Raw genomic sequence first — 25649 nt, 5'->3', positions numbered from 1 at the left:
TTTAATAAGGTCTGGCTGACCCACACATTTGGTGCCTTCCTTGATACCATGGGTAGACATGGATCTAGCTCAGTGCACCCTAGCAGTGGCCTCCCCTTCTCACCCTCACCTTCGGAGACTGGATAGAGTGCATTCTCTGCTGCCTTGTGCTTCCCAGGTGGGCTCAGCTTCACCACTCAGATCACAACAGTAGTGGCAAAGCTGTGGGAGAACACAGAACTCCCTGACTCACCTCACCTGCCTACCCCACCCCGCTTGGCAGGGTCTGGCAGGCCTATGCATTTGGTGCCTTTCCTAAGATGGGTCTTGCCTTCTCACCCTATGTCTTTATGGTCTGGATGGAGTAGGGTAGAGTACATAGAGTTGGTCTACACTGTGCCAATTGCATGAGAAACAGAAGTAGAGGGAGAGAGAGAATGTTGCAAGCCAGCGACAACCATTCCAGCATCCATGAGACTAGATTTCGTGCTGGGGCCATGTTTTATGGGGTGGAAGAAGATCCCAGCCGGGCTGATCCCCCCAAGCCAGTTTCCCTGTGACACTGGGGCCACATAGAACTCATGGCTGAAGCCTTACTTGATCTCTCAGAAAATCAGGCCAGAGCAGCAATGAAATCTAGGGTCTCAGATGCTCACATATTCTACAAAAATAAGCAGCTATAGATTGAGCAGAGCCAAAACTACCCAATGGAATGGTAAGGTGTTGGAATTCAAATACATGCAGAGGTTAATTGAATAGGGAGAAAGGCACCAAGCTGACAGGAACCAGAACAGTTTATAGATTTCATGGGCATCATTTAGTCTGGTTGTATTTCTGATGTTCTAGTTTCTTCTCACACAACATACTGAGAAAGAGATGGGAAAGGGATTGTCAGAGCTTGTATGTACCCACCTCCACACACACTTAAAAACAGCCTACTCACCAGCTCAATGCCCTGGGGAAAGGGGTTATCCTCCCAGTCTTTCTCTGGAAAGCGCTGAAGTATCTGCCCCTGGCCGTCTCCACTTCCTGCAACAAAAAGCAGACAAAGAGATTCAAACCACAACCTTGGGGCCTTCTGCTATGCCCTCCTAAACTGGCAAGAAGTTTCTATTGGCCCTAAAGTCATGTCTAGCAGACCTTAAAGCCCAAATCTTGATGTGGAGCCCTTCCAAAAAGCAAGACTGACTTGACTGGCCAAAATGTCCCTCCCTCCCCTCCATACTCCTGTGACTTCAAACCCTCAGGCAGGCAGGGTGGCCTAGTTCCAACCTCTGGGTTCCATTTGCCACAAGGTTTGCTGCCACCACTTGTATTCATTTCAAGGTAGATGACTAAGAATCAAACCAACCCATGCTCTAAATCTATACTTAGCAACTCAGTGACCGGTCCACTCTTCCTGGGGGCAAGAAAAGCCCTGACACAGGGCACAACTTACAGCTTTTGAAATAAATAACAATTAAATAAATAAGATCTGGTTAGTGTCTATTGAAAACATGACTGTGAGTCAAAAGTGCCTAAACAAGACGCCACTTCTATAAACCAATCAGTCCTGAATACCCCCTAAAACTGATATGATTCTTCTAATTAAGGCCCGACATCTTCTTACTTCCATGAATGCAAAAAATATCACTAGGGGCGAAAGGGCTCTATAGTCCTGTGATGCCCAATTTCACTTCTTTTCACTCCTTTTAAGGGGAAAGAGTCACAGGACCCGAAGTATACACATATAGAGATCACACATATTATGCCAAGACTAAAGCTTGCTGACTTGTTTTGAAAGCAGTATTTCTATGCAGTAAGTGTGGGAATCAGTTATTGAGCTGCCACTGAAAAGTAGTGACAACTAGGAGGAGCAAAAGAGATTTCATCTATCAATCTCTTTCCCACTGCTGAGAGAGAGAGATGGAGATACTCCAAATCTACCGTGGAGACACAATCCCTCATTTCAGGCACAGAACTAGAAGAGCAAACAAACATGCCCATTTCACTTGCCCAATGCAAGAAGGTGCTCTCTCATTGAATATGAATAGCAGGGTAAGTCCCACCTGACGCCCCCCCCCCCCCCCCAAAATACGTAATGGTATTAATCTAGTTTTGGGGTTGAACATATCCCGAAATCAGCCATAGTAACAACCATGACCTAGGTGACTTTGACTTGTAATAGAGGAGGAAAGAAGCCATCTGAACTACAAAGGAAAAGGAGGATTTGCTTGAGTGTCTATTGAATTCCTTCTCACATTTCTACTTAATATTTTCTTGAAAAAGGTTTAGTTGTACAACAATGTCTTGCACTTTCATCTGTTTAGGGACATGGATGAAATCCAAAAATGGATAAGTGTCAAAGCAAAGCCTGATTGAGCTTGCAAATTTGATTTGGCCTGTGAATAATGTAAATAGCTAACTCAGCAATTTTGAACCTTTTTCATCTCACGGCACACTGAGAAGGCATAAAAATTGTCAAGGCACACCTTCAATTTTTTGACAGTTCACAAGGTACAGCGCACTGATACCAGGTGCTTGCATCCCCCAGTGGCCCTAATAACAAATGATCCTCTCCCAAACTCTGCGGCACACCTGCAAACAAATGATCCTCCCCCAAACTCTCGCGGCACACCTGCAGACCATCCACGGCACATAAGTGTGCCACAGCACAGTGGTTGAAAATGGATGAGCTAACTGTATCACACATATGCAAAAACTATGTAACTAAACAGAAATAAAAGAAAAATGAACATAAGAATGTTAATGAACATGGTGTTAAGTTATGTAAATTGAACCAAAGATGAAAGCTTATGGATGAAAGTTTAAATTGGGCTATAATTTAAAGGCCAGAAGGCCTTTGATAATCTTCATTGGGATTTTATGATTAAATGACTTCAAGAATTACATTTTGGTTCAAATCTTATTAAGATGATACAAGGAATCTATTCTCAACAGAAAGAAAAGATAAGAGTAAATGGAGAATTGACAAGAGAGATTAGATTTCAACAAGGCGTAAGACAAGGCTGTCCACTTTCACCATTGTTGTTTATTCTGACACTGCAAATTTTGAATAATGTAATAAGAGAAGACAACCGGATTAAAGCCCTCAAAATTAAAAGTGAAGAATAAAAATTACAAGCATCTGCAGACGATCTAGTATTTATTGTCGAAGATCCACTCAACTCCATAGAATTTCTGATGGAAGATCTAAAAGAATATGGAAAAGTTGCAGGTTTAAAAATAAATTATCAAAAGATCAAAATGTTACGTAAAAATATAAAAGAGAATGTTATAGAAAGATTGAAAGAATTTAGGTTACAAATAACAACAAAAATAAAATATTTAGCAATTATAATTACTAAAAAGACATTAATTGAAGATAATTACATCAGAGAATTGAAAGAAATACAGAAGGATCTTGAGAAATATAATGAATTACAACTGTGCCTAATGGGAAGAATAGATTTATTAAAGATGAAAATACTACCAAAATTAATGTTTCTATTCCAGACTATTCCGATTATTTTAAAAAGAACTTTTTTCAATAAACTGAATGAAAGTACCACAAAATTTGTTTGGCAAGGGAAAAACCAAGAATAAGACTGAAACTACTTGAAGACGATAAAAAAAGAGCAGGATTTGGATTACCAGACTGGGAGTTATATTATCAAGCAGCAGGCCTAAACTGGATAAAAGACTGGGGAACCACGCTGGATTCAAAAATATTAATATTAGAAGTACATGACTTACAAATAGCTGGCATGAGTTCCTGTTTTATGATAAAGTCAAAAAGCATGGATATTTTAGACAATATATTTTAAGAAGATCATTAATTTGGATATGGGAACAGATAAAATACAAAATATATGCTAAACTACCCAGACAGATAAAACCACTCAAAATCGCAACCAACCCAAATGGGATCAAAAAAAGATCAAAATAAATCATATAGCAAGTTGCTCGTAAATACTAAAGGAGAGCTCTTAAGTAAAAATGAGTGGGAAGAGAAAGGAATAAATCTGGATTGGTGGAATGAATTGCAAATAAGATCAAGATCACGAGAAGATCATAAAATAGGTCTCTACGAAGAAGATATAAGTTTTGATAAAGTATTTCTGACTGATGACGGAAAATAAATTTTAAAAATGTACAACTTTCTCCTTGGGATGAGAATGGAGGATGAAATAGTGAAAGACTCAGTGGTGCTCTGGGTAAAAAATTTTGGATATAATATACCGATTGATGATTGGAAACAAATTTGGAATATAAATATTAAGAAAACAAAAGCGGTATCTTTTAAAGAGAATTTATATAAAATGTTTTATTGATGGCATTTGACTCCAGAGAAAATAGCAAAAATGTATTCAGGTTCATCAGATAAATGTTGGAAGTGTAAAGAGATTGAGGGGACTTTTCACCATATGTGGTGGACATGTGAGAAAGCAAAAATACTGGAAAACAATACATAAAATGTTACAAGAAATATTGAATTGTGTAATACCATTCAAACTGGAAATGTTCCTCCTAAATTTGATATCAGGAATTAAAGACCAACACAAGAAACACCTTATTGTACATATTAGTACAGCAGCAAGAATATTATATGCGCAAATGTGGAAATCTATAGACATCCCAAACAGAGAAAAATTAATAGATAAGATTTAAGAAATTGCAGAAATGGATGTCTTAAGAATGAAAGAGATTTAGGTAAAAAAAGAAGATATCGGAAGCCTTTTTATGACTGGATAGACAATTTTAGATAAATAATATTGTTTAGATTAATTAGTAAATATTATAATGACAAATGAAGTAACATCTGCATGGATAATCTCTTTTTTCGAGCTGTTGTTTAAAAAAATTTTTTTTTAAGAATGCATGTTGTAAGCCAAGGCCATTACCCTGATGTGTAACCTGGGTAGACCTATCCCTAAGTCCAGTGCTTTTTTTGTTTAAAAAAAAAAAAAAGGTGCAGGGACTCACAACTTGTTAATCTTTTATTTATTTATTTGTTTGTTTGTTTGTGTGTTTGTTTGTTTATAAACCATTTTTTATCAGAGAAAGAAGTAATAAGATACAACTAGACGTAGTCAATAACCCCCCCCCCCACACACACACACACGTCCATCCTGTGTGAGCTCCCTGATAGCAAAAGCACTCCTGCCACAGCTGGAGTGAAATACCACATTTTTTTTAGGTGGGGAGGTGCTCCATTGGGCTATAGGAAACTCTTTCCATTGGGTTATAGGAAAGCCTATAGCTAAAAGCCATGACTTTGTGTACCTTGGCTCAACGATCTCCGACACTCTTTCTCTCGATACCGAGCTAAACAAACGCATCGGTAAAGCAGCTACCACATTTTCCAGACTCACAAAGAGAGTCTGTTCCAACAAGAAGCTGACGGAACATACCAAGATTCAGGTCTACAGAGCTTGCGTCCTGAGTACACTTCTGTACTGCAGCGAGTCATGGACTCTCCGCTCACAACAGGAGAGGAAACTGAACGCTTTCCACATGCGCTGCCTCTGACGCATTCTCGGCATCACCTGGCAGGACAAAGTTCCAAACAACACAGTCCTGGAACGTGCTGGAATCCCTAGCATGTATGCACTGCTGAAACAGAGACACCTGCGTTGGCTCGGTCATGTTGTGAGAATGGATGATGGCCGGATCCCAAAGGATCTCCTGTATGGAGAACTCGTGCAAGGAAAGCGCCCTACAGGTAGACCACAGCTGCGATACAAGGACATCTGCAAGAGGGATCTGAAGGCCTTAGGAATGGACCTCAACAAGTGGGAAACCCTGGCCTCTGAGCGGCCTGCTTGGAGGCAGGCTGTGCAGCATGGCCTTTCCCAGTTTGAAGAGACACTTGGCCAACAGTCTGAGGCAAAGAGGCAAAGAAGGAAGGCCCATAGCCAGGGAGACAGACCAGGGACAGACTGCACTTGCTCCTGGTGTGGAAGGGATTGTCACTCCCGGATTGGCCTTTTCAGCCACACTAGATGCTGTGCCAGAACCACCATTCAGAGCGCGATACCATAGTCTTTCGAGACTGAAGGTTGCCAATATGATAGCTAAAAGTGTTCAGAACTAATATATAAGGTCTTGAGCCCAGCTGGTGGCCATCAGCGCCTCAAGTATTAGTTCCAAATACAGTGGTGCCTCGCAAGACAAAATTAATTCATTCCACGAGTCGTTTTGTATTGCTAAAATTTCTTCTTGCGAATTGCGATTTAAAAAAAAAAAAAAGCAAAAAAATTTGTCTTGCGAAGCACGGCCATAGAAAAATTTGTCTTGCGAGTCACCAAAAAAATCACAAAACGCTTTCGTCTTGCGAGTTTTTCGTTGCGCGAGGCATTCGTCTTGCGAGGCACCACTGTACTTTGAGCCTAAGAGCTCTTATGGCTCAATTGCTAAAGTGCTGGTCTGTGGAGCCAGAGGCTAGGGGTTCAAATCCCTACGAGGAATAAATTTTTCTTTTCTTTTCTTTTTTTAGGTGGGGAGGTGCTCCATGGCTGCAAAATATAAAGGTATAAAGGTTGCTTGCCAGTTGCCAAAAGGGGGGCCAGTTGAGGCTGCAAAACTCCTCAAAGTTCAGTTCCAGGCAGGCTTTTTTTTTTTACCTTTTTTTTTTTAAGTCCCGGGTTAAGTCCTACCTGGGACTTAAAAAAAAAAAGGTAAGAAAAAAGCCTGCCTGGGACTGAGCTTTGAGGAGTTTTGCAGCCTCAACTGGCCCCCCTTTTGGCAACTGGCAACCAACCTTTATATTTTGCAGCCATAGAGCATCTCCCCACCTAAAAAAAATTAAAGAATTATTCCTCATAGGGATTTGAACCCACAGACCAGCACTTTAGCAATTGAGCCATAAGAGCTCTTAGGCCCAAAGTGTTTGGAACTAATACTGATGATAATATCTAAGGCGCTGATGGTCACCAGCTGGGCTCAAGACCTTATATATTAGTTCTGAACACTTTAACTATAGGCTTTCCTATAGCCCAATGGAGAGAGTGCTGGGCTGTGGAGCACAAGGTTGGAGGTTCGAATCCCTCCCTAGCCAGCAGTGTGGGGCGGGGGCGGCGCAGGGAGGGAAAAAAGGAGGGGGCGGAGAGGAGGGGGGAAAACAGGTGCCAGAATGCCGTTCCCGTGCGTTCCATTACAAAAAAAAGCCCTGCCTAAGTCTATCCCACTTCCTTGTCCTGTATCTGTAATAAATAAACATTTTAAAAAAATGAAATGGGGTTATAATTTAAAATGGCTGAAAGAACAAAGCAATGCAATGAATACTGAAGTGCAAGGCCTCTCAGAACATTTAGAATGGGTTGCATAGTGATGGCCTCACACGTGTTTGTAGCAAAGCCAGAATTTAAGGAGAAGGGCAGTGTTGCCAAATAGACAGTGAGTTCCAAAACATTTTCTTTCCCTTATGCTTCAATACGTAGGTGTCAGAATAAATACTGAAAAAGTGTATTGCATTTCCCCTCTTCCCTTCCCTTGAAGGACAAGACTGTCACGGGGATCATCTTACTGGGAAAAGAGAAAATTATCTAAGATCCCCTCAGTGTAGGTACTAGTCTAAGGATTCATAGCACGTTAGCACTCTTTTTGTTAATGTCTGGTATAAAGACATTTAACTGGTATAAAGACATTGAAAGAGCAGAAACCTGGTAGGGCCAGGGTCGGGGTAGCAGGAAAGAGAAAAATAAAAAAGCTGCATGTGGTCGCAAAAGGCAACCCAAGTTGGAGGCTGAAGCTAAGGTGAAACTTGGGTATAACAAAGTTGATGACAACTTTTCTAAAGCACAACCTAAAATCTTTTTGCATTCACCATGACCACCAATGCAGTACAGATCATCCAAGGTCTGAGTTGAGTCAGTTACCACAGCCAAGGGAGGTAGGAAGTGTTGTTTCTATAAAAAGAAAAAGCTTACATGCTGTGCCCATCTCAACCCACTTCCTGCCTGGTCAGCTCCCCACAAGGATGTTAGGCAGGCAAGATGAGCAAAACAAAGCCACCAGATAAAGAAGCCACCATTTTCACTCATTTCATTTGCATGGGCTGCTCCAGAAAAGGAAAGAGGTTACCCAACTACAGTGGCATTTATTTATTTATCACATTTTTATACCACCCTTCCTCCAAAGAGCTTAGGGCGGTGTATACAGCTGCTCCCCTCCTTTTCTCCTCACAACAACCCTGTGAGGTAGGTGAGGCTGAGAGAAAGTGACTGGCCCAAGGTCACCCAGGAAGCTTTGTGGCTGAGGGGGGATTCGAACCTGAATCTTCCAGGTCTAAGTCCACCTCTCAAACCACTACACCACCCTGGCTCTCTGGCATAGCTAATGATTGTGTAGCCCAGTGCAAAGCTCAAAATGATGCCCCGGAAGTGATGTCACAACTGGAAATGATGTCACATCCAGGTTTTTAAAAAGTGAAAATCGAGGAAAAACATGCTTCCGCCCCTCCAGAAGCTCGCCATCAGCTTGCTCTACCAGTCAGTGGCATAGCTAAGGCATCTATCTGCTACCTGGGCTCAAAGAAGATTTTGCAGCCCCCCTCCACAACAAAATCAAATTTAATTAAGAAAATAAATACAAAGTGTGTCCCTTATTGGTTAAAGACACTGTGCTGGAGTGTCTTTAGCCAATTCTCCTAAAATAAGAGGACCCCCACTTAAAAATGTGTCTCTTTACTCAGTTAGCAGGGGTAACTGTATTATGATATATGGAAATGAGAGCTGACTCATATTAGCACCTTATTGGTTCAATGCTGGACTATAATAACATTTCATTGGCTCTCAGAACAATCAGTCTCACAGATCAGTTTTGAATTATGAAATCCACTTTTTGTTCCATATGGCAGTTGTGTTTTCATTTTCTGGTTAATTGACCATAACGTGATAGAATAAGGATATTCCAGTGGAGTTTGTTTTACTGCATTCTTCATTAAATTACTTTTCCAGTTATATATAACATGATGGTATTATTCATACATACTAATTTTTTTTTCACAATTTTGACCACTAGTGTCAAGCTCAGCTTGTTGCCCCCCTAAAGCTTGTTGCCTGGTGCAACTGCTACCCCCCGCACCCCTTAGCTGCGCCACTGCCCAGCCACTATGTGTTGTTATACCATAAGCACAAGGAAATAAAGCCCTACACAGGTGTGTTGATCGATCTGCAAATCGTGACAATCACTGGCTACATGAATAACAATATGCTACTGTTTCAAGGTCCACTTGATGCCGTCAAAGAATCTATGCCTCCTCCATACCATGTGTGAGCATGCCCTTAAGGATATCAAGCCTTTGGCAGAGGTCAAAACATAACATGGACTGTTATTATTGCTATCAGTGGATAGCTGATGGTATTATAGGTACAAAACAATGTTGGCAACCTTCAGTCTCGAAAGACTATGGTATTGCGCTCTGAAAGGTGGTTCTGGAACAGCTAGTGTGGCTGAAAAGGCCAATTCGGGAGTGACAATCCCTTCCACACTGGGAGCAAGTGCAGTCTGTCCCTGGACTGTCTCCCTGGCTGTGGGCCTTCCTTCTTTGCCTCTTAGCCTCAGACTGTTGGCCAAGTGTCTCTTCAAACTGGGAAAGGCCATGTTGCACAGCCTGCCTCCAAGAGGGCCGCTCAGAGGCCAGGGTTTCCCACTGGCCTTCAGATCCCTCTTGCAGATGTCCTTGTATCGCAGCTGTGGTCTACCTGTAGGGCGCTTTCTTTGCACGAGTTCTCCATAGAGGAGATCCTTTGGGATCCGGCCATCATCCATTCTCACAACATGACCGAGCCAACGCAGGCGTCTCTGTTTCAGCAGTGCATACATGTTACGGATTCCAGCTCATTCTAGGACTGTGTTGTTTGGAACTTTGTCCTGCCAGGTGATGCCGAGGATGCGTCGGAGGCAGCGCATGTGGAAAGCGTTCAGTTTCCTCTCCTGTTGTGAGTGGAGAGTCCATGACGCGCTGCAGTACAGAAGTGTACTCTACACCACCCTGTAGACCTGTAGACCTAGATCTTGGTATGTTCCGTCAGCTTCTTGTTGGACCAGACTCTCTTTGTGAGTCTGGAAAACGTGGTAGCTGCTTTACCGATGCATTTGTTTAGCTTGGTATCGAGAGAAAGAGTGTCGGAGATCATTGAGCCAAGGTACACAAAGTCATGGACAACCTCCAGTTCGTGCGCAGAGATTGTAATGCAGGGAGGTGAGTCCACATCCTGAACCATGAGCTGTGTTTTCTTTAGGCTGATTGTCAGTCCAAAATCTTGGCAGGCCTTGCTAAAACGATCCATGAGCTGCTGGAGATCTTTGGCAGAGTGGGTAGTGACAGCTGCTTCGTGTGAAAATGGGAAGATTTGAATTTCCAATTAATTCCTCTTCTAGTTCTACAGCAGGGTCAGTGTGGTGCATCTGGGAAGCTCCTTTCTCTCAGGCAGGCAGGTCAGCTGAGTCTTCCCAAAAGGGAGGAGCTCCCTGGGTTCCCAGACTGGAAACACTTTGATGGTTCCTCCCCATCTCTGTGAAGATCTCATACACTCTCTCCTGCAGGATTCAAGAAGTATCTATCCCACCATCCAGCAAAGAACAAACAATATACATCAGGAAGAACTGAAGAGGATTAAGCAACTTTCTCTATACCTAGCTGGTCCATCTGAGCACTGTGGTGTTTCAAAGCTCTCATGGCTCTAACCTGGTTGAGTTCCTGTTTTATCAATCCTAATTTGCTCTTTCCCTTTTTTTTTTTTAAATGTGCCTCAGGCCCCATGGGTCACTTCCTAGAACTACTGAGAAGAGAAATTCACAGTAAGTTCAAATCTTCCCATTCTCTGGTTGTTCTGGGGCAGTGTCATTATGGTGCATTCGGGAAATGTGCAAGCCATAATCAAGGATGAGATGATCCTGAGGCTCTGTGCAGGACAGTGGTGTCGCTAGGGGGGTGCGGGCCACACCGGGTGACGTGCACAGGGGGTTGTTGTGCACAGGGGGGTGACATGCTATCGCGGTGTTTAGGAGTAACCCCACTGTATTATATACCATTAGATGTGGAATTTCGTGCGGAATACAATGCAAGAAACCAGAGTGAAATATCTCATTTCTATCAGAAGTTATGATCAAAAAACTGGAGAACAAAAATGCAGGGAGCCCTTTGAAAAGTGAAAGTGATTGGTATCATGTGTTTACTCGTGAGTAGGCAAACTTGCTTCTATCAAAAAGGGCAAGCTGAGAGGAATACAATGACACCAGAATGATCCTGATCCAATACATGAAGCCCCCAAAAACACCTAAGAAGGAAGTCCCTCCCCCCAAGCAGATGAATGTATTGAGCCCAATGGAAGGCGAAACTAAGCCTCATGGTCGTGTTCACTCAGTGGAAGCAAATGTGCCTTGGCTGGTGGTCAGGCAAGTCTAAGAGGAATGTGAAGCCACCAGAATGGTCCTGATCTGATGGAACTGGAGCACAACAAATGCTCCAGAAGGCAGCCCCCCCCCGCACTAAAAAGGATGAAAACAGAGGCTTCAGCTGAGAAGGTGAACTTTTTTGAGACTTGCAAAGCCAGGTGGATCTTGACAGCGATCTGGTTTAAACAGAAGTTCTTAAACTGGACTGGGCACTGGGTAGGTTGAAAATTTGACTGGTTTTGGTGGGGGGTGTTATTGCAGGCAAGGCTACAGAGGAAATTCACTTGGCGGAACAGGGGTGGCTTCTGCTTATTTAATTATTTGTTTTACTTTAATTAAGTACTTGTTTATTTGATGATCTCACTTCCACCATGACATCACTTATGGTGGGTCTTGGACAGATTGTCATTATAAAAAGTGGGTCCCAGTGCTAAAAGTTTTGAGAACTGCTGCAATAAGGTGTTAGTAAGTTGACACCCGGTGTGTGTGTGTGACACCACTAGTGACCAAAATCACTAAAATCATAATTTGGAGGAATACCATCATGTTATATATCAATCAATGCATAATTTCATGCAGAATGCAATGAAATAAACCACATTGACATATCTGTGTTCTATCAAAAGGTACAGCCAAAAAACCAGTGGGGGCGGAGTGATGGTATATTACCATGCCCACCACCTGGAGTGTTGCCCCGCCCACTGCATGGAGGGTGATGCGCTGGTATCCCACACCAGGTGATGCGAACCCTAGTGACACCACTGGTGCAGGACACTCTGAATGACCCACCTGGAAAAGGCAGCATCCCTTGAATTGTAGGTGTCAACCTTATAATGTCTAATAATGATGTCAGGGGAGCTCTAAGTAGCTGCCATGCACACCACCTCCAGAGAACAGAAAGCCAGAACGCTGCCAAAGAAGCCCCACGATTCCCTGAGAGAGAGATGGCACCATTAGTCTTATACTGTGCTACAATGGCTTCCCTGATCCACTTCAATAAGGTGGAAGGAGGTATACTTCTGACTAGTATCAGAAGTAACTTCCAACTAGTAGAACTGTAAGCCACAATATGGCTTCAGACCATCTGAAGGGTGCTATTCTGGATAAGTAAAAGCTGACTGCTCTGCATACATCAAGGATATGCCAGTCCTTCTCCTTAGGGTGCATGAGATTTAGACAAAAGGATGGGGGAAGATAACCTCTTCCAACCAGTGAAACATGGAATTAATCTTTGTTAGGAACATAAGAACATCAGAAGAGCCCCACTAGATCAGGCCAAAGGCCCATCTAGTCCAGCTTCCTGTATCTCACTATGACCCACCAAATGCCTCAGGCAGCACACAAGACAACCTGCATTCTGTTGCCACCCCCTTGCACCTGGCATTCAGAGAGAGCCTACTTCTAAAGGTTGCACATACACATCATGATTTGTAACCTGTGATTGATTTTTCCTCCAGAAGTTTGTCCAAACCCCTTTTAAAGGCATCTAGGCTAGTCACCATCACCACATCCAGTGGCAAAAAGAAGGTCACAGACTAATTACATGCTGGATAAAGAAATATTTTCTATTATCTCTTCTAACTCTACCAACACTCAATTTTAATGGATGTCCTGGTATTATGTGAGAGGGGAAAAAAATCCCTCTATCCATTCCCTGCATAAGTTTGTATGTCTCAATCATTTTCTTCCTCAGGCATCTTTTTCTCAGACTGAAGAGTCCCAAACACTATAACCTTCCCTCCTAAGGAAAGTGCCCCTTGTCAGTAATCATTTTGGTCACTATCTTCTGCACCTTTCTAGTTCCTCTATATCCTTTTTGAGATGAGGCAAACAGAATTGAATACGATGCTCCACGTACAACCTTACCATCAATTAATACAATGACATAATAAAATCGGTTGCTTTATTCTCAATCCCCTTTTTAACTATTCAGAGAAGCTTCTTCCCTGCCACCACATGCTGGGTCAACAATTTTATTGAGCTTTACACCAGCACCCCAAGATCTGATCCATCACAGGCAGCTCAGAACCCATTGGCCTTTAAGTGAAGTTTTGATAGTTTTGCCCCAATGTGCATCACACTTAGATAGAAGTCTGCAATTATCTGCAATTTGGGTGCCCATTCTCCCAGTTTGGAGAGATCCTTAAGAACATAAGAAGAGCCCTGCTGGATCAAGACAAAGACCCATGTAGTCCAGCTTCCTGTATCTCACAGTGGCCCACCAAATGCCACAGGGACCTGCATCCTGGTGCCCTCCCCTGCTTCTAGCAATCAGAGGCAGCCTGCCTAGAAAACCAAGAGCTTGCACATACTTACTTGTAACCCGTAATGAAATTTTCCTCCAGAAATTCTGGAGTTCTTCACATTTCCTTCTGTTCATCATTCAGAAAAGTTTAGTGTCGACTCACTAAATAGTGAATAGTGAATAGTGTCAGAAGGATAGCTCTGCATGGAAAATGACTCGCTCCTCCCAGAAGCTAAGGCCCTTAGTAATGGAGAAGGTTGGACACCCTTCGGGCTGAGGTGATTCCAAATAGGAATGCTATCTTTAGAGACAGATTGTGCAGTGTGGCCATGGGTTCAGAAGGTATTTGATCAAGCACTTCAGGATGAGGGTAAGGTTCCAGGATGGTGACTTAGGAACTGGGAATGGGTTTAGCAATGCCAGTCCCATCAAGTTACAAACTAAGTTCTTCTTGGTCCAGGTGAACAGCTTTTGGGCCTTCCTCTGCAGGGTAGCAGACTTCATCCTCCCTTGTCTGTTGGTATACACTCTTGCATACGTTGGTCTGAGTACACTTGTACATCCTTTCTTCTTAACTGTGGGTCAAAAGCTTGAAGGACCAGGAAGCCTGCTCTCAGTTCAAACCTGTTGATGCTTCTGAATGACTTCTGCGTGAAACATCAGCTTGCACCACTTCACCCTCCAAGAGAGCCCCCCCAGACAAACACACACATCTCTGATATCTGGATAGCCCTGACTCTGTGTGATTTTCACTGACTTTTCACCTCTATCTGACTTAATGTGTGGCTGCATTTCTCAGTGAGGCAGAGTCTAGTTTAAGCTGTTTGCTCTTGTTGGGGGTAATCAAGACGATATGACAGTAGAAGGTTCTAAAGAATCTTGGCTCCAATTTGGATCCAGGGGAAGACATACAAACAGGACATGAGCATACCAAGTAGTCAGGCCAGAGTAAGGATATCAGGATGGAGAGTGCAGAACCAGCATGGCCAGGGATGTAATTTTGGCTTGTCCTGGAACAGATAGAACACGTAGGATGCTGTGTCAATGGTCACTACCAGGTACTCTATTATCTGAGAGGGCTTCAGGAGGCTCTTCTCGTTCACCACAAACTCATGTTGGTGCAGGCATTGGAGGGTCTGTTGAAAGTATTGCCTTCTCAAGTCCAAGGATAGAGATCTCACCAGATGTCATCCAGGTCAGCAGTGTAGCTGGAAGGTCTGCCACCCCAGGGTACATCTTACAGGGTTGCCTCTGCTCCCTCTCCAAATGTGATCAGAGCTATGCTCCAGTCATATCCAGAGATTGTTCTGAGGTCCTTGGAAGGTGTTAAAAGGTTACTCCCTTTTTTATTTTTTGCAAAACTGGAAGTGATTTTAAGGCCTTAGAAGGCCTTCTGAAGCTCAGGAAGGCTTTGTTAGGCGTTAGAAGGCATTTTAAAGCTTTCTCTTTTGATTTTGCCAAAAAACAGGGTGTGATCTTCTAAGGCAGGGGTGCCCAAACCCCGGCCCTGGGGCCACTTGCAGCCCTCGAGGCCTCTCAATGCGGCCCTCAGGGAGCTCCCAGTCTCAATGAGCCACTGGCCTTCTGGTGATTTGTTGGAGCCCATACTGGCCCGATGCAACTGCTCTCAGCGTGAGGGCAACTGTTTGACCTCTCGCATGAGCTGTGGGATGAGGGCTCCCTCCACTGCTTGTTGTTTTATGTCTGTGATGCAGTAGAGGCAGAAAAGGAAAGGCCAGCCTTGCTTTGTGCAAGGCCTTTTATAGGCTTTGAAGGTTATTGCAAGACCTTCATTCATTCATATAAGTTCATCTTTAATATATTCACTTATGTAAACTTGTATAAATTTATTCAAATTTGAAATGTAAATTAATTCTTTTTTTTCCCCTGGCCCCTGACACAGTGTCAGAGAGACAATGTGGCCCTCCTTCCAAAAACTTTGGGCACCCCTGTTCTAAGGCCTTCCAGAGGGCACAGAAGGCCTCATAAAAAGGAATTCTTACCTGGACATCTCCTGTTCTGGGAAGAAGGAGGAGGGCATTCGACATAGATGGGTAGCCCCTCCCCTCCATAAGGCAAGGTCAAACTGAAACTTCAATTCTGTGGTGCCTGGTAAATGAGTTAGGAGATAACCAGGTAGCCACCTGCAGATATTCCATAACAAGTCCGCTCCTTCAGAGGCTGTCGAAGTGGCCACTCCATGAATGGAATGGGCTGTGATTTCTGGGGGAGGCTCTTTCCCCAGGACCCAGTAAGCAATCTCAATTGCCTCTTTCAGTTATCTGGATAAGTTAGCTCTGGAAGCTCTTTTTCCTACTGATTTTCCTAGAAGTGAACAAAGAGGGCATCAGTGGTATGCAGGCTTAGGGTGCGGTCCATGTAATAATGGAGTTTCCTGCAGACATCAAGCATATGCCAGGTCTTTTTCTTGATCTGCTGTGGATTTTGACAAAAATATGGAAGTACAATCTCTTGGGCCCTGTGGAATCATGTATTCACCTTGGGAATTAATGCTGTGTTGGACCTCAGGACCACCCTGTCCTTGTGAAAGACACAAATGTTAAACTGATAATGCTCCCAGTTCAGAAACCCTTTGTGCCGAGGTGACTGCCACCAGGAGGGTCTTAAGCATCAGGTCCCTTAGCTATCCTGGCCATAGGCTCAAAGTGCGAAGTCATGAGTGCCTGAAGCACTTTGAGAAAGTCCCAACTGGCAAAGCTGTTGCATAAGAACATAAGAACAGCCCCACTGGATCAGGCCATAGGCCCATCTAGCCCAGCTTCCTGTATCTCACAGCACCCCACCAAATGCCCCAGGGAGCACACCAGATCACAAGCGACCTCATTCTGGTGCCCTCCCTTGCACTGGCATTCTGACATAGCCCATTTCTAAAATCAGGAGGTTGCGCATACACATCATGTCTTGTACCCCGTAATGGATTTTTCCTCCAGAAACTTGTCCAATCCCCTTTTAAAGGCGTCTAGGCTAGACGCCAGGACCATATCCTGCGGCAAGGAGTTCCACAGACCAACCACACGCTGAGTAAAGAAATATTTTCTTTTGTCTGTTCTAACTCTCCCAACACTCAATTTTATTGGATGTCCCCTGGTTCTGGCATTATGTGAGAGTGTAAAGAGCATCTCCCTATCCACTCTGTCCATCCCCTGCTATCCACTCTGTCCATCCCCAGCCATTTTCAACCACTGTGTCTTCAACCACTGTGTCATGGCACAGTGTGAGCCCCCATCGGCAGCACAGTGTGCCTTGTCAATTGTCAAAAACTTGACCATTTTAGTGCCTTGCAAGTGTGGCATGAGATGAAAAAGTTAGCAAATCACTGATAGCCACAGGAAAGCATGAGCTGACAGCTGGACGGCTGCCATGATAAACGTTCTAGAAGGGGCTTATTCCTGGGTAAGTGTGGATTGCAATCTTTAGAATGTTTGGCAAATTTTTCTTAAATAAATCAGCAAGTACTTGGGAGGCTTGGAAAATTCTTTATTTTAAATAAACTTTGAAACTTATACTTATTATAAACTTCTAATTTACACACTTACTTAGTTTGATTTGTCATATGGGGGTGTTAAAAATTTTCCTGCTTGATGATGTCACTTCCAACCAGATTGCCATTCTAAAAAGTGCATCCCAGCACTAAGAGGTTGGAACCACTGATTTACTATCATTATTGAAAGCATATACATAGCAGCCTGTTAAAAGTAAAGATCTGTAACATTTCCCAAATGCAATCTCATGCTATCAGTTCAAGGCTAGGATTAGGTTCCTGGAAAACCTTGTGAATACTGGGCCCAATTCAAGGTGCTGGTTTTGACATTAAAAGCCCTATACTGCTCTGGGTGAGGGTATCTTAGAGACCGCCTACTCCCATACAATCCAGCCCATCCCCTTAGGTCATGGGAGAAGGCCTTTATACCTTTAACATCAGGATACAGGCTTGGGGTTTTTTTTATAAACTGCTGCTGTTTTCTTCTTTTACATCTTTTTAATCTGATTGCTGTTTTTAAGAATGTTTTCCTACTAACGTTTTTAAACTCATAACGTTTTATAATTCATTTTTTAATTGTATTCTAAAGATTATTGTAAGCTGCCTTGGGCCCCTTCAGGGAGAATGGCAGGGCACAAATGAAGTAAGTAAGTAAGTAAGTAAGTAAGTAAGTAAGTAAGTAAGTAAGTAAATAAATAAATAAATAAATAAATAAATATTACCGAATTAGAGGCATCTGAATCACTGAGCCTATGAGAAAACTGGAGGCAAGTCCTAGGGAACCCTCTTCATCAAAAATTCTATGAATTTTGTGAACTTTAATCTTACTTTGAAGTCTGTGGGGCTGAGTGATAGCAAGGGTTCATCATCATCTCCTATATCTGATGCTTCCTCCTCCATTCTGGCTATCCTTCAACTTATTGAGCCTTCAGCAATGGGGAGGGTTTGCTTCATCATTTCTCCTTTTCCACCTGTCTCTTGTTTTCCCCAGACCTAGAGCAGTCTTCATATAGCTTTCCTCTCATCATCAGTCTCTCATCATTGCCAGGGTTGTGAAGGTCCAGCTGAAGTCCCTGAGACCCATCTTGGGTCCAGCCCAAGATGGTGGAGCAAGTCTGGAAGCAGACACAAACATTTCCAATAATTTTCTATAGACCAACACGATGCCCATTTGATGTGAAAAATTGATCCAATCCAGACAAGTTTCTAAAAAATTAGGAATACAATAGGCTGGATGCAATTACCACAACGCTTCTTCCATCAGCAGTCTACTGTATAGGCATCTCTTCCTCTTCCCCCTATACCGCAGCAGCGCTGTCTTTTGCTTATGAAGAGACCACTGCCTCTTCACCTTCACCTCCCAGAACCTCTCTTACACCTGCCTGACTGCTTGTAGCTGTGCCAAGCCACCTCTCAGTGCACATGCACAGTATTAGCATAGATGAGAGGAAGATGGCAGTTTTGCCCCTTGCAGATAAGTAAATTCAGGCATAGTGAATCTAAGAGAACTGATCGTACCATAGTATCATCAAGCATCATATTACATATACATTGAAATGAATGGGGTCTCAACAATCCACCTAGTAGGTCCCAACCCATAGTTTGTGAAAAATTGTCCAAGAATTAAACTGAAAGACCAGTTAATGTATGAACGGAGGCACCCAGACTTCTAACAACCTGTTTCAAGTCTGATATTTTTCAATAAAAAGCATAAAAAACTGTATAAAATGAATTATGAACATAATAATCATATTAGTGATTATTCTCAATCTCTTCAAACAGAATCAATTACCTTTAATCAAATGCACTCATTTAAAATCTAATTTTCTACATACAAAAATGAATGGGAAACGACACAGCAGATCACTAATCTTTATCAGAAAGAGTCACAAAGTACCAGTACAAGAGCAAAAGAAATGAACATACAAAGATCACACTGGATCACACAACAAGTCTACCTAACCCAGATTCCTGTAGCTCACAGAAGCCCACCAGTTGCCTCAGGAAGAACATAAAAAGAGAACTGCAACCTTTTCACTGGTACACATGCACCTAGTTTTAAAAACAACCAATTGTCCAATTCCCTTTCAAAGGCAACTAAGCAAGTTGCTGTCACCACATCCAGTGACAAAGAGTTCCACAGACCACGAAAACGCAGATAAAAGAAAGATTTTACTTTTATCTGTCCCAACTCTCCCAACTCTCAACATTAGTGGGTGATTCCTGGTTCTGGTGTTGTGACAGAGCGAATAGAGTAGAAATTGGTCAAAACCCCATTCAAAAGCATCTAGGCAAGATGACGTCACCACATCCCATGGCAAGGAATACCACTCACAAACCACATGCTGGGGTAACAAAATATTTTCTTTTATCTGTCCTTGCTCTCCGTAAACACAACTTTAGTGGATGTTCCCAGATTCAGGTGTTGATCGAGAGGGAAAGGAGCAGAAATTTGTCAAACCTCCTTACAAAGGCTTCTAGGCGAGACGCCGTCACCAAAACCTGTTGAAAGGAGTTCCACAGGCCAAGCAGACACTCAGTCAAGAAATACTCTCTTGTCTCTATCCTAATATTCCAACACGTAACCTTACTGGATGCTCCCTGGTTATGGTAATGTGCCAAAGGGAATCGAGCAAAAGTTGGTCCCACTCCGTCTCAAATGCATCTAGGCCAGACGCCGACACCACATCCTGTAGCAAGGAGTTCCACAGGCCAAGCACACGCTCTGTCAAGAAATACTTTCTACACGCAGTCCAAATATTCCAAAACCTAAACTTACTGGATTCTCCCTGGTTATGGTGATGTGCAAAAGGAAAACGAGCAGAAGTTGGTCCCACCCCCTTTCAAAGACATCTAGGCCAGAGGCCAATACCACATCCTGTGACAAGGAGTTCCATGGGCCAAGCACACGCTCAGCCAAGATATACTTTCTTCTCTCTGTCCTAAAATTCCTACACCTAACCTTACTGGACGCTCCCTGGTAATGGTGCTGTGAGAAAGCGAAACGAGCAGAAGTTGGGCCCACCCCCTTTCAAAAACATCTAGGCCAGATGCCGTCACCACATCCAGTAGGAAGGAGTTCCACAGGCCAAGCACACGCTCAGTCAAGAAATACTTTCTTATCTCTGTCCTAAAATTCCAACACTTAACCTTACTGGATGTTCCCTGGTTCTGGTGCTGTGCGAAAGGGAAACGAGCAGAAGTTGGTCCCACCCCCGTTTGAAGGCAGCTAGGCCAGGCGCCATCAACACATCCTGTGGCAAGGAGTTCCACAGGCCAAGCACACGCTCAGCCAAGAAATACTTTCATCTCTCTGTCCTAAAATTCCAACACTCAGCCTTACGGGACGTTCCCTGGTTCTGGTGCCGCGTGGCACGGAAAGGAACAGAAGTTGGTCCCACCCCCCCTTTTATTCGTTTTGAATGGGTTGTGTACTTAATTCGTCCTTGAGGTGCAGTATTTGCTTTTTATTTATTTATTTATTTCTAGGAATGAAACACTCACCGTGGTTGTCGGGCGCGAAGGCGACTATTACGAAATAATCGGCGAGCCTGGCCATCGCAGTGGCGGTTTTGGCGTGTGCGTTTCATTCCTAGAGGTTGTGGTCCGTTGTAGTTTTGACTGCGGCCGTCGCCATTTTGGTCCATGTGTGTTCATCGAGTGCGCATGCGTTTCGCCTCTTTGTGCCGGTGTAGGCGTCCGCTTTGACTGCTATTTTGGAGGGTCTTGTTTGGCGTGTCGCGTTTTTATGACAGCGGCAGCTGGTGATATTGAGGTTGCATGCACGCCTCTGTCATAAGCCCGGATGTCCGCTTACCTTTGAGGTGGAGCCAGGGGAATTGGAAGATTTTGTTACAGACTTACAAGTGGCATAACTGTTATAACTTGAGATGATAACATCAGGCCAGTTTAGGAACAACTGCACCCTCCTTCTTGAAACACACAGCTGAAGTCAATTTGCAGTTAGTGGCCTAGATCTCTTGAAGATTTTGTTACAGCCTTATAACTGGCATACTGGGGGTCCAAAATATTTCACAGTCCAGAGATCAGCTGCTGGCCATTTCCTTTAGCAACCCTTCATGGGGTATCCCAACCTTATGTTTTCTTCATAATGTGGGAATGAGGAGGTACAGTGATCCCTGTAAGGTGTCCATGCTGCTGTATAGACTACTTCTGCTCCATGGCATCTCGACTGTGTGGAAAAAAATCATTTTAAACTACTAGGGGGAGCTAGATGTAGCAGTAGACAGGGAAAGTGTTAAGTTCCCCTTCTACTGCCTCCATCAAACTGCACTGCTGTGCAGCTCAAAGACAATTGTCATGTAGCTCAAAGCTTGGCAACCCAGACATTTGATGATGTCACATGATGTCATCACCAAGTTCCATTCAACCAGAGAAGAGGTTTGCACAGCAGCATGAAACACATGTTGGGTCTGTGACCATAAATAAAGAATGATGATGATGAACCACTTACAAGGAACTTCTCCCCCTCCACAATCCTACATTATGAGGAAAACATAAGGTTGGAAATCCCGTCCTATATGTCTTGGGAACACAAGGGTTGGATCTCTGACCAGCCCTCAGCCCTGCTTGCACTCCCTGCCGTGTTCTCTACCCCCAGTTGCCTTCGAGATATGAATCTGGGTGTGAATCTGCACATTTTTAACCTTTAAGTTAGAAATCCCTTAAATAAATTCATACAAGCATAGTGAAAGTCAGGTCCACAACCTTTCAGTAAGAAAGCCTTGTTTCTTAGTAAGCAAAAGTCAACATCCAGGAGCTTATTTATAAGAACAATTAAATATCAAAAGCTAATTGAATTTTCCATTGTTTTCTTGTGAGAGTGACTGTAAGGGACATAAGAAGTGCCCTGCTGGATCAGGCTACAGGCCCACCTAATCCAGCTTCCTGTATCTCACAGTGGCCTCAAGAGACCTGCAATCACTTACACCTGGCATTCAGAGAGAGCCTACGTCTAAAACTAGAAGGTTGCACATACCCATCATGGCTTGTGATGGATTTTTCTACCAGAAATTTGTCCAATCTTTTAAGGCATCTTGGCCAGATGCCATCACCACATCCCAGGAGTCCTGGGATGTTCTACAGATTAATTATACTCTAGGTAAATAAATATTTTCTTTTGTCTGTCCTAACTCTCCCAATACTCAATTTTAGTGGCTGTCCCCTGGTTCTGGTGTTGTGTGAGAAGGAAAACAACACCCCCCTATCCACTTTACCTGTTTTATATATTTAATTTTGTATGTCTCAATCATGTCCCCCCTTCTTTTTTTCTAGACTGAAGAGCCCCAACTGCTGCAGGGGTTCCTAGGGATTTGTCCAATCCCCTTTTAAAGGCTTCCAGGCCGGATGCCATCACCACATCCTGTGGCAAGGAGTTCCACAGAACAACCACACTCTGGGTAAAGAAATATTTTCTTTTGTCTGTCCTAACCCTCCCAACACTCCATTTTAGTGGATGTCCCCTGGTTCTGGTGTTATGTGAGAGTGTAGAGCACCTCTCTATCAACTTTATCCTTTCCATGCATAATTTTGCATGTCTCAATCATGTCCCTCCTAAGGCATCTCTTTTCTAGGCTGAAGAGGCCCAAACGCTGTAGCCTTTCCTCATAAGGAAGGTGCCCCAGCCCAGCAATCATCTTAGTTGCCCTCTTTTCCACCTTTTCCATTGCCAAAATGTCCTTTTTTAGATGTGGCGACCAGAACTGGACACAATATTCCAGGTGTGGCCTTACCATCGATCTGTACAACGGCATTATAATATGAACCGTTTTGTTCTCAATACCTTTTCTAACGATCCCAAGCATAGAATTGGCCATGTTTACTGCTGCCGCACACTGGGTCGACACTTTCATCGACCTATCAACCACTACCCCAAGATCTCTCTCCTGATCTGTCACAGGCAGCTCAGATTGTATTGTATTGGCAACCTTCAGTCTCGAAAGACTATGGTATCGCGCTCTGAATGGTGGTTCTGGCACAGCGTCTAGTGTAGCTGAAAAGGCCAATCCGGGAGTGATAATCCCTTCCACACTGGGAGCAAGTGCAGTCTGTCCCTGGTCTGTCTCCCTGGCTATGGGCCTTCCTTCTTTGCCTCTTAGCCTCAGACTGTTGGCCAAGTGTCTCTTCAAACTGGGAAAGGCCATGCTGCACAGCCTGCCTCCAAGCGGGCCGCTCAGAGGCCAGGGTTTCCCACTTGTTGAGGTCCATCCCTAAGGCCTTCAGATCCCTCTTGCAGATGTCCTTGTATCGCAGCTGTGGTCTACCTGTAGGGCGCTTTCCTTGCACGAGTTCTCCATACAGGAGATCCTTTGGGATCCGGCCATCATCCATTCTCACAACATGACCGAGCCAATGCAGGCATCTCTGTTTCAGCAGTGCATACATGCTTGGGATTCCAGCACGTTCCAGGACTGTGTTGTTTGGAACTTTGTCCTGCCAGGTGATGCCGAGGATGTGTCGGAGGCAGCGCATGTGGAAAGCGCTCAGTTTCCTCTCCTGTTGTGAGCGAAGAGTCCATGACTCACTGCAGTACAGAAGTGTACTCAGGACGCAAGCTCTGTAGACCTGGATCTTGGTATGTTCCGTCAGCTTCTTGTTGGACCAGACTATCTTTGTGAGTCTGGAAAACGTGGTAGCTGCTTTACCGATGCGTTTGTTTAGCTCGGTATTGAGAGAAAGAGTGTCGGAGATCATTGAGCCAAGGTACACAAAGTCATGGACAACCTCCAGTTCATGCACAGAGATTGTAATGCAGGGAGGTGAGTCCACATCCTGAACCATGAGCTGTGTTTTCTTCAGGCTGATTGTCAGTCCAAAATCTTGGCAGGCCTTGCTAAAGCGATCCATGAGCTGCTGGAGATCTTTGGCAGAGTGGGTAGTGACAGCTGCATCGTCGGCAAAGAGGAAGTCACGCAGACATTTCAGCTGGACTTTGGATTTTGCTCTCAGTCTGGAGAGGTTGAAAAGCTTTCCGTCTGATCTGGTCCAGAGATAGATGCCTTCTGCTGCAGTTCCAAAGGCCTGCTTCAGCAGGACAGCGCAGAAAATCCCAAACAAGGTTGGCGCAAGAACACAGCCCTGCTTCACTCTGCTTCGGATGTCAAAAGGGTCTGATGTGGAGCCATTGAAGACAACAGTGCCCTTCATGTTCTTGTGGAAAGATCTGATGATGCTGAGGAGCCTGGATGGACATCCGATCTTGGGGAGAATCTTGAAGAGGCCGTCTCTGCTGACCAGGTCGAAAGCCTTTGTGAGATCTATGAAGGCTATAAAGAGTGGCTGTCGTTGTTCCCTGCATTTCTCCTGCAGTTGTCTAAGGGAGAATACCATATCAGTGGTGGACCTGTTGGCTCGGAATCCACACTGCGATTCTGGATAGACGCTCTCTGCAAGTACCTGGAGCCTCTTCAGTGCAGCTCGGGCAAACAGCTTTCCTACAATGCTAAGGAGAGAGATGCTGCGGTAGTTGTTGCAGTCACCCCTGTCGCCTTTGTTCTTGTACAGCGTGATGATGTTTGCATCCCTCATGTCCTGAGGTACTCCACCTTCTCTCCAGCAGAGACAGAGGATTTCATGCAGCTCAGTGATGATGATCTCTTTGCAGCACTTTAGGACTTCAGCAGGGATGCTGTCTTTTCCAGGTGCCTTGCCAAAGGCAAGGGAGTCCAGGGCCACGTGAAGTTCTTCTAGGGTTGGTTCACTGTCAAGCTCCTCCAGCACAGGCAGGCACTCAATGTTGTTCAGTGCTTCTTCGGTGACTACATTTTCTCTGGAATATAGCTCAGAGTAGTGCTGCAACCAGCGTTCCATCTGCTGTGCCTGATCCTGGATGCCTTCCCAGCATCAAGATCACACGCAGTTATCATGGTGCTGCCTGCGACACTGACCACTCCCTGGTGTGCAGCAGAGTGAAACTGCGAACAAAGCGACTGTATCACATGAAAAAGGAAGGAAGACCTCGCATTGATACCAGCAAGACCCAGGATCAAAAGAAAAGTGGAGGAATTTGCACAAGCACTTGAGGAATCTCTTCCAGGCCCAGCCAACGCAAACACATCCAACAGATGGGAACATTTCAAGAATACCGTTTACAACACCGCCTTGTCCATATTCGGCAAGAAGACCAACAAGGCGGCAGACTGGTTTGAAGCCCACTCTGAGGAGTTGACACCAGTCATTGAGGAAAAGAGGAGAGCTCAAGCAGCATACAAGGCCTGTCCCAGTGAGCGCAACCTGCAGGTCCTCTGAACTGCTCGCAGCAAAGTCCAACAGACTGCCAGGAGATGTGCTAACGACTACTGACTCCAGCTCTGCTCCCAGATACAGATAGCAGCTGACACGGGCAACATCAAGGGGATGTATGACAGTATCAAGCAGGCCCTAGGTCCAACACAGAGGAAAATTGCCCCTCTGAAGTCTGTCACAGGCGAGGTCATCCAGGATCGGGTGCAGCAGACAGCTCATAACCTATCAGCCTATATGTGAAGTTTTGATTTTTTGCCCCAATGTGCATGACTTTAT

The 25649-nt window shown here is 44.2% G+C and overlaps 1 protein-coding gene across 7 annotated transcripts in view; it reads right to left on the bottom strand.

Moving 5' to 3' along the window:
* Nucleotides 1-20743, bottom strand: part of SBF1 (SET binding factor 1) — an 85760-nt gene extending 65017 nt beyond the window's left edge. For all 7 annotated transcript variants that reach the window (XM_066634614.1, XM_066634617.1, XM_066634621.1 and 4 more), the window contains exons 1-2: nt 20613-20743; nt 923-1008 (exon numbers count right to left, since the gene is read on the bottom strand). In XM_066634614.1, coding sequence (XP_066490711.1) covers nt 923-1008; nt 20613-20667 — 141 coding nt within the window. In that variant the 5' untranslated portion in view covers nt 20668-20743. The remainder of the gene's footprint in view (nt 1-922; nt 1009-20612) is intronic.
* Nucleotides 20744-25649: the final 4906 nt, after the last annotated feature.

The sequence above is a fragment of the Tiliqua scincoides genome, chromosome 7 (genome assembly GCF_035046505.1).
Source record: "Tiliqua scincoides isolate rTilSci1 chromosome 7, rTilSci1.hap2, whole genome shotgun sequence".
Classification (NCBI taxonomy): domain Eukaryota; kingdom Metazoa; phylum Chordata; class Lepidosauria; order Squamata; family Scincidae; genus Tiliqua; species Tiliqua scincoides.
This window is presented reverse-complemented; position numbering and strand designations above follow the sequence as displayed.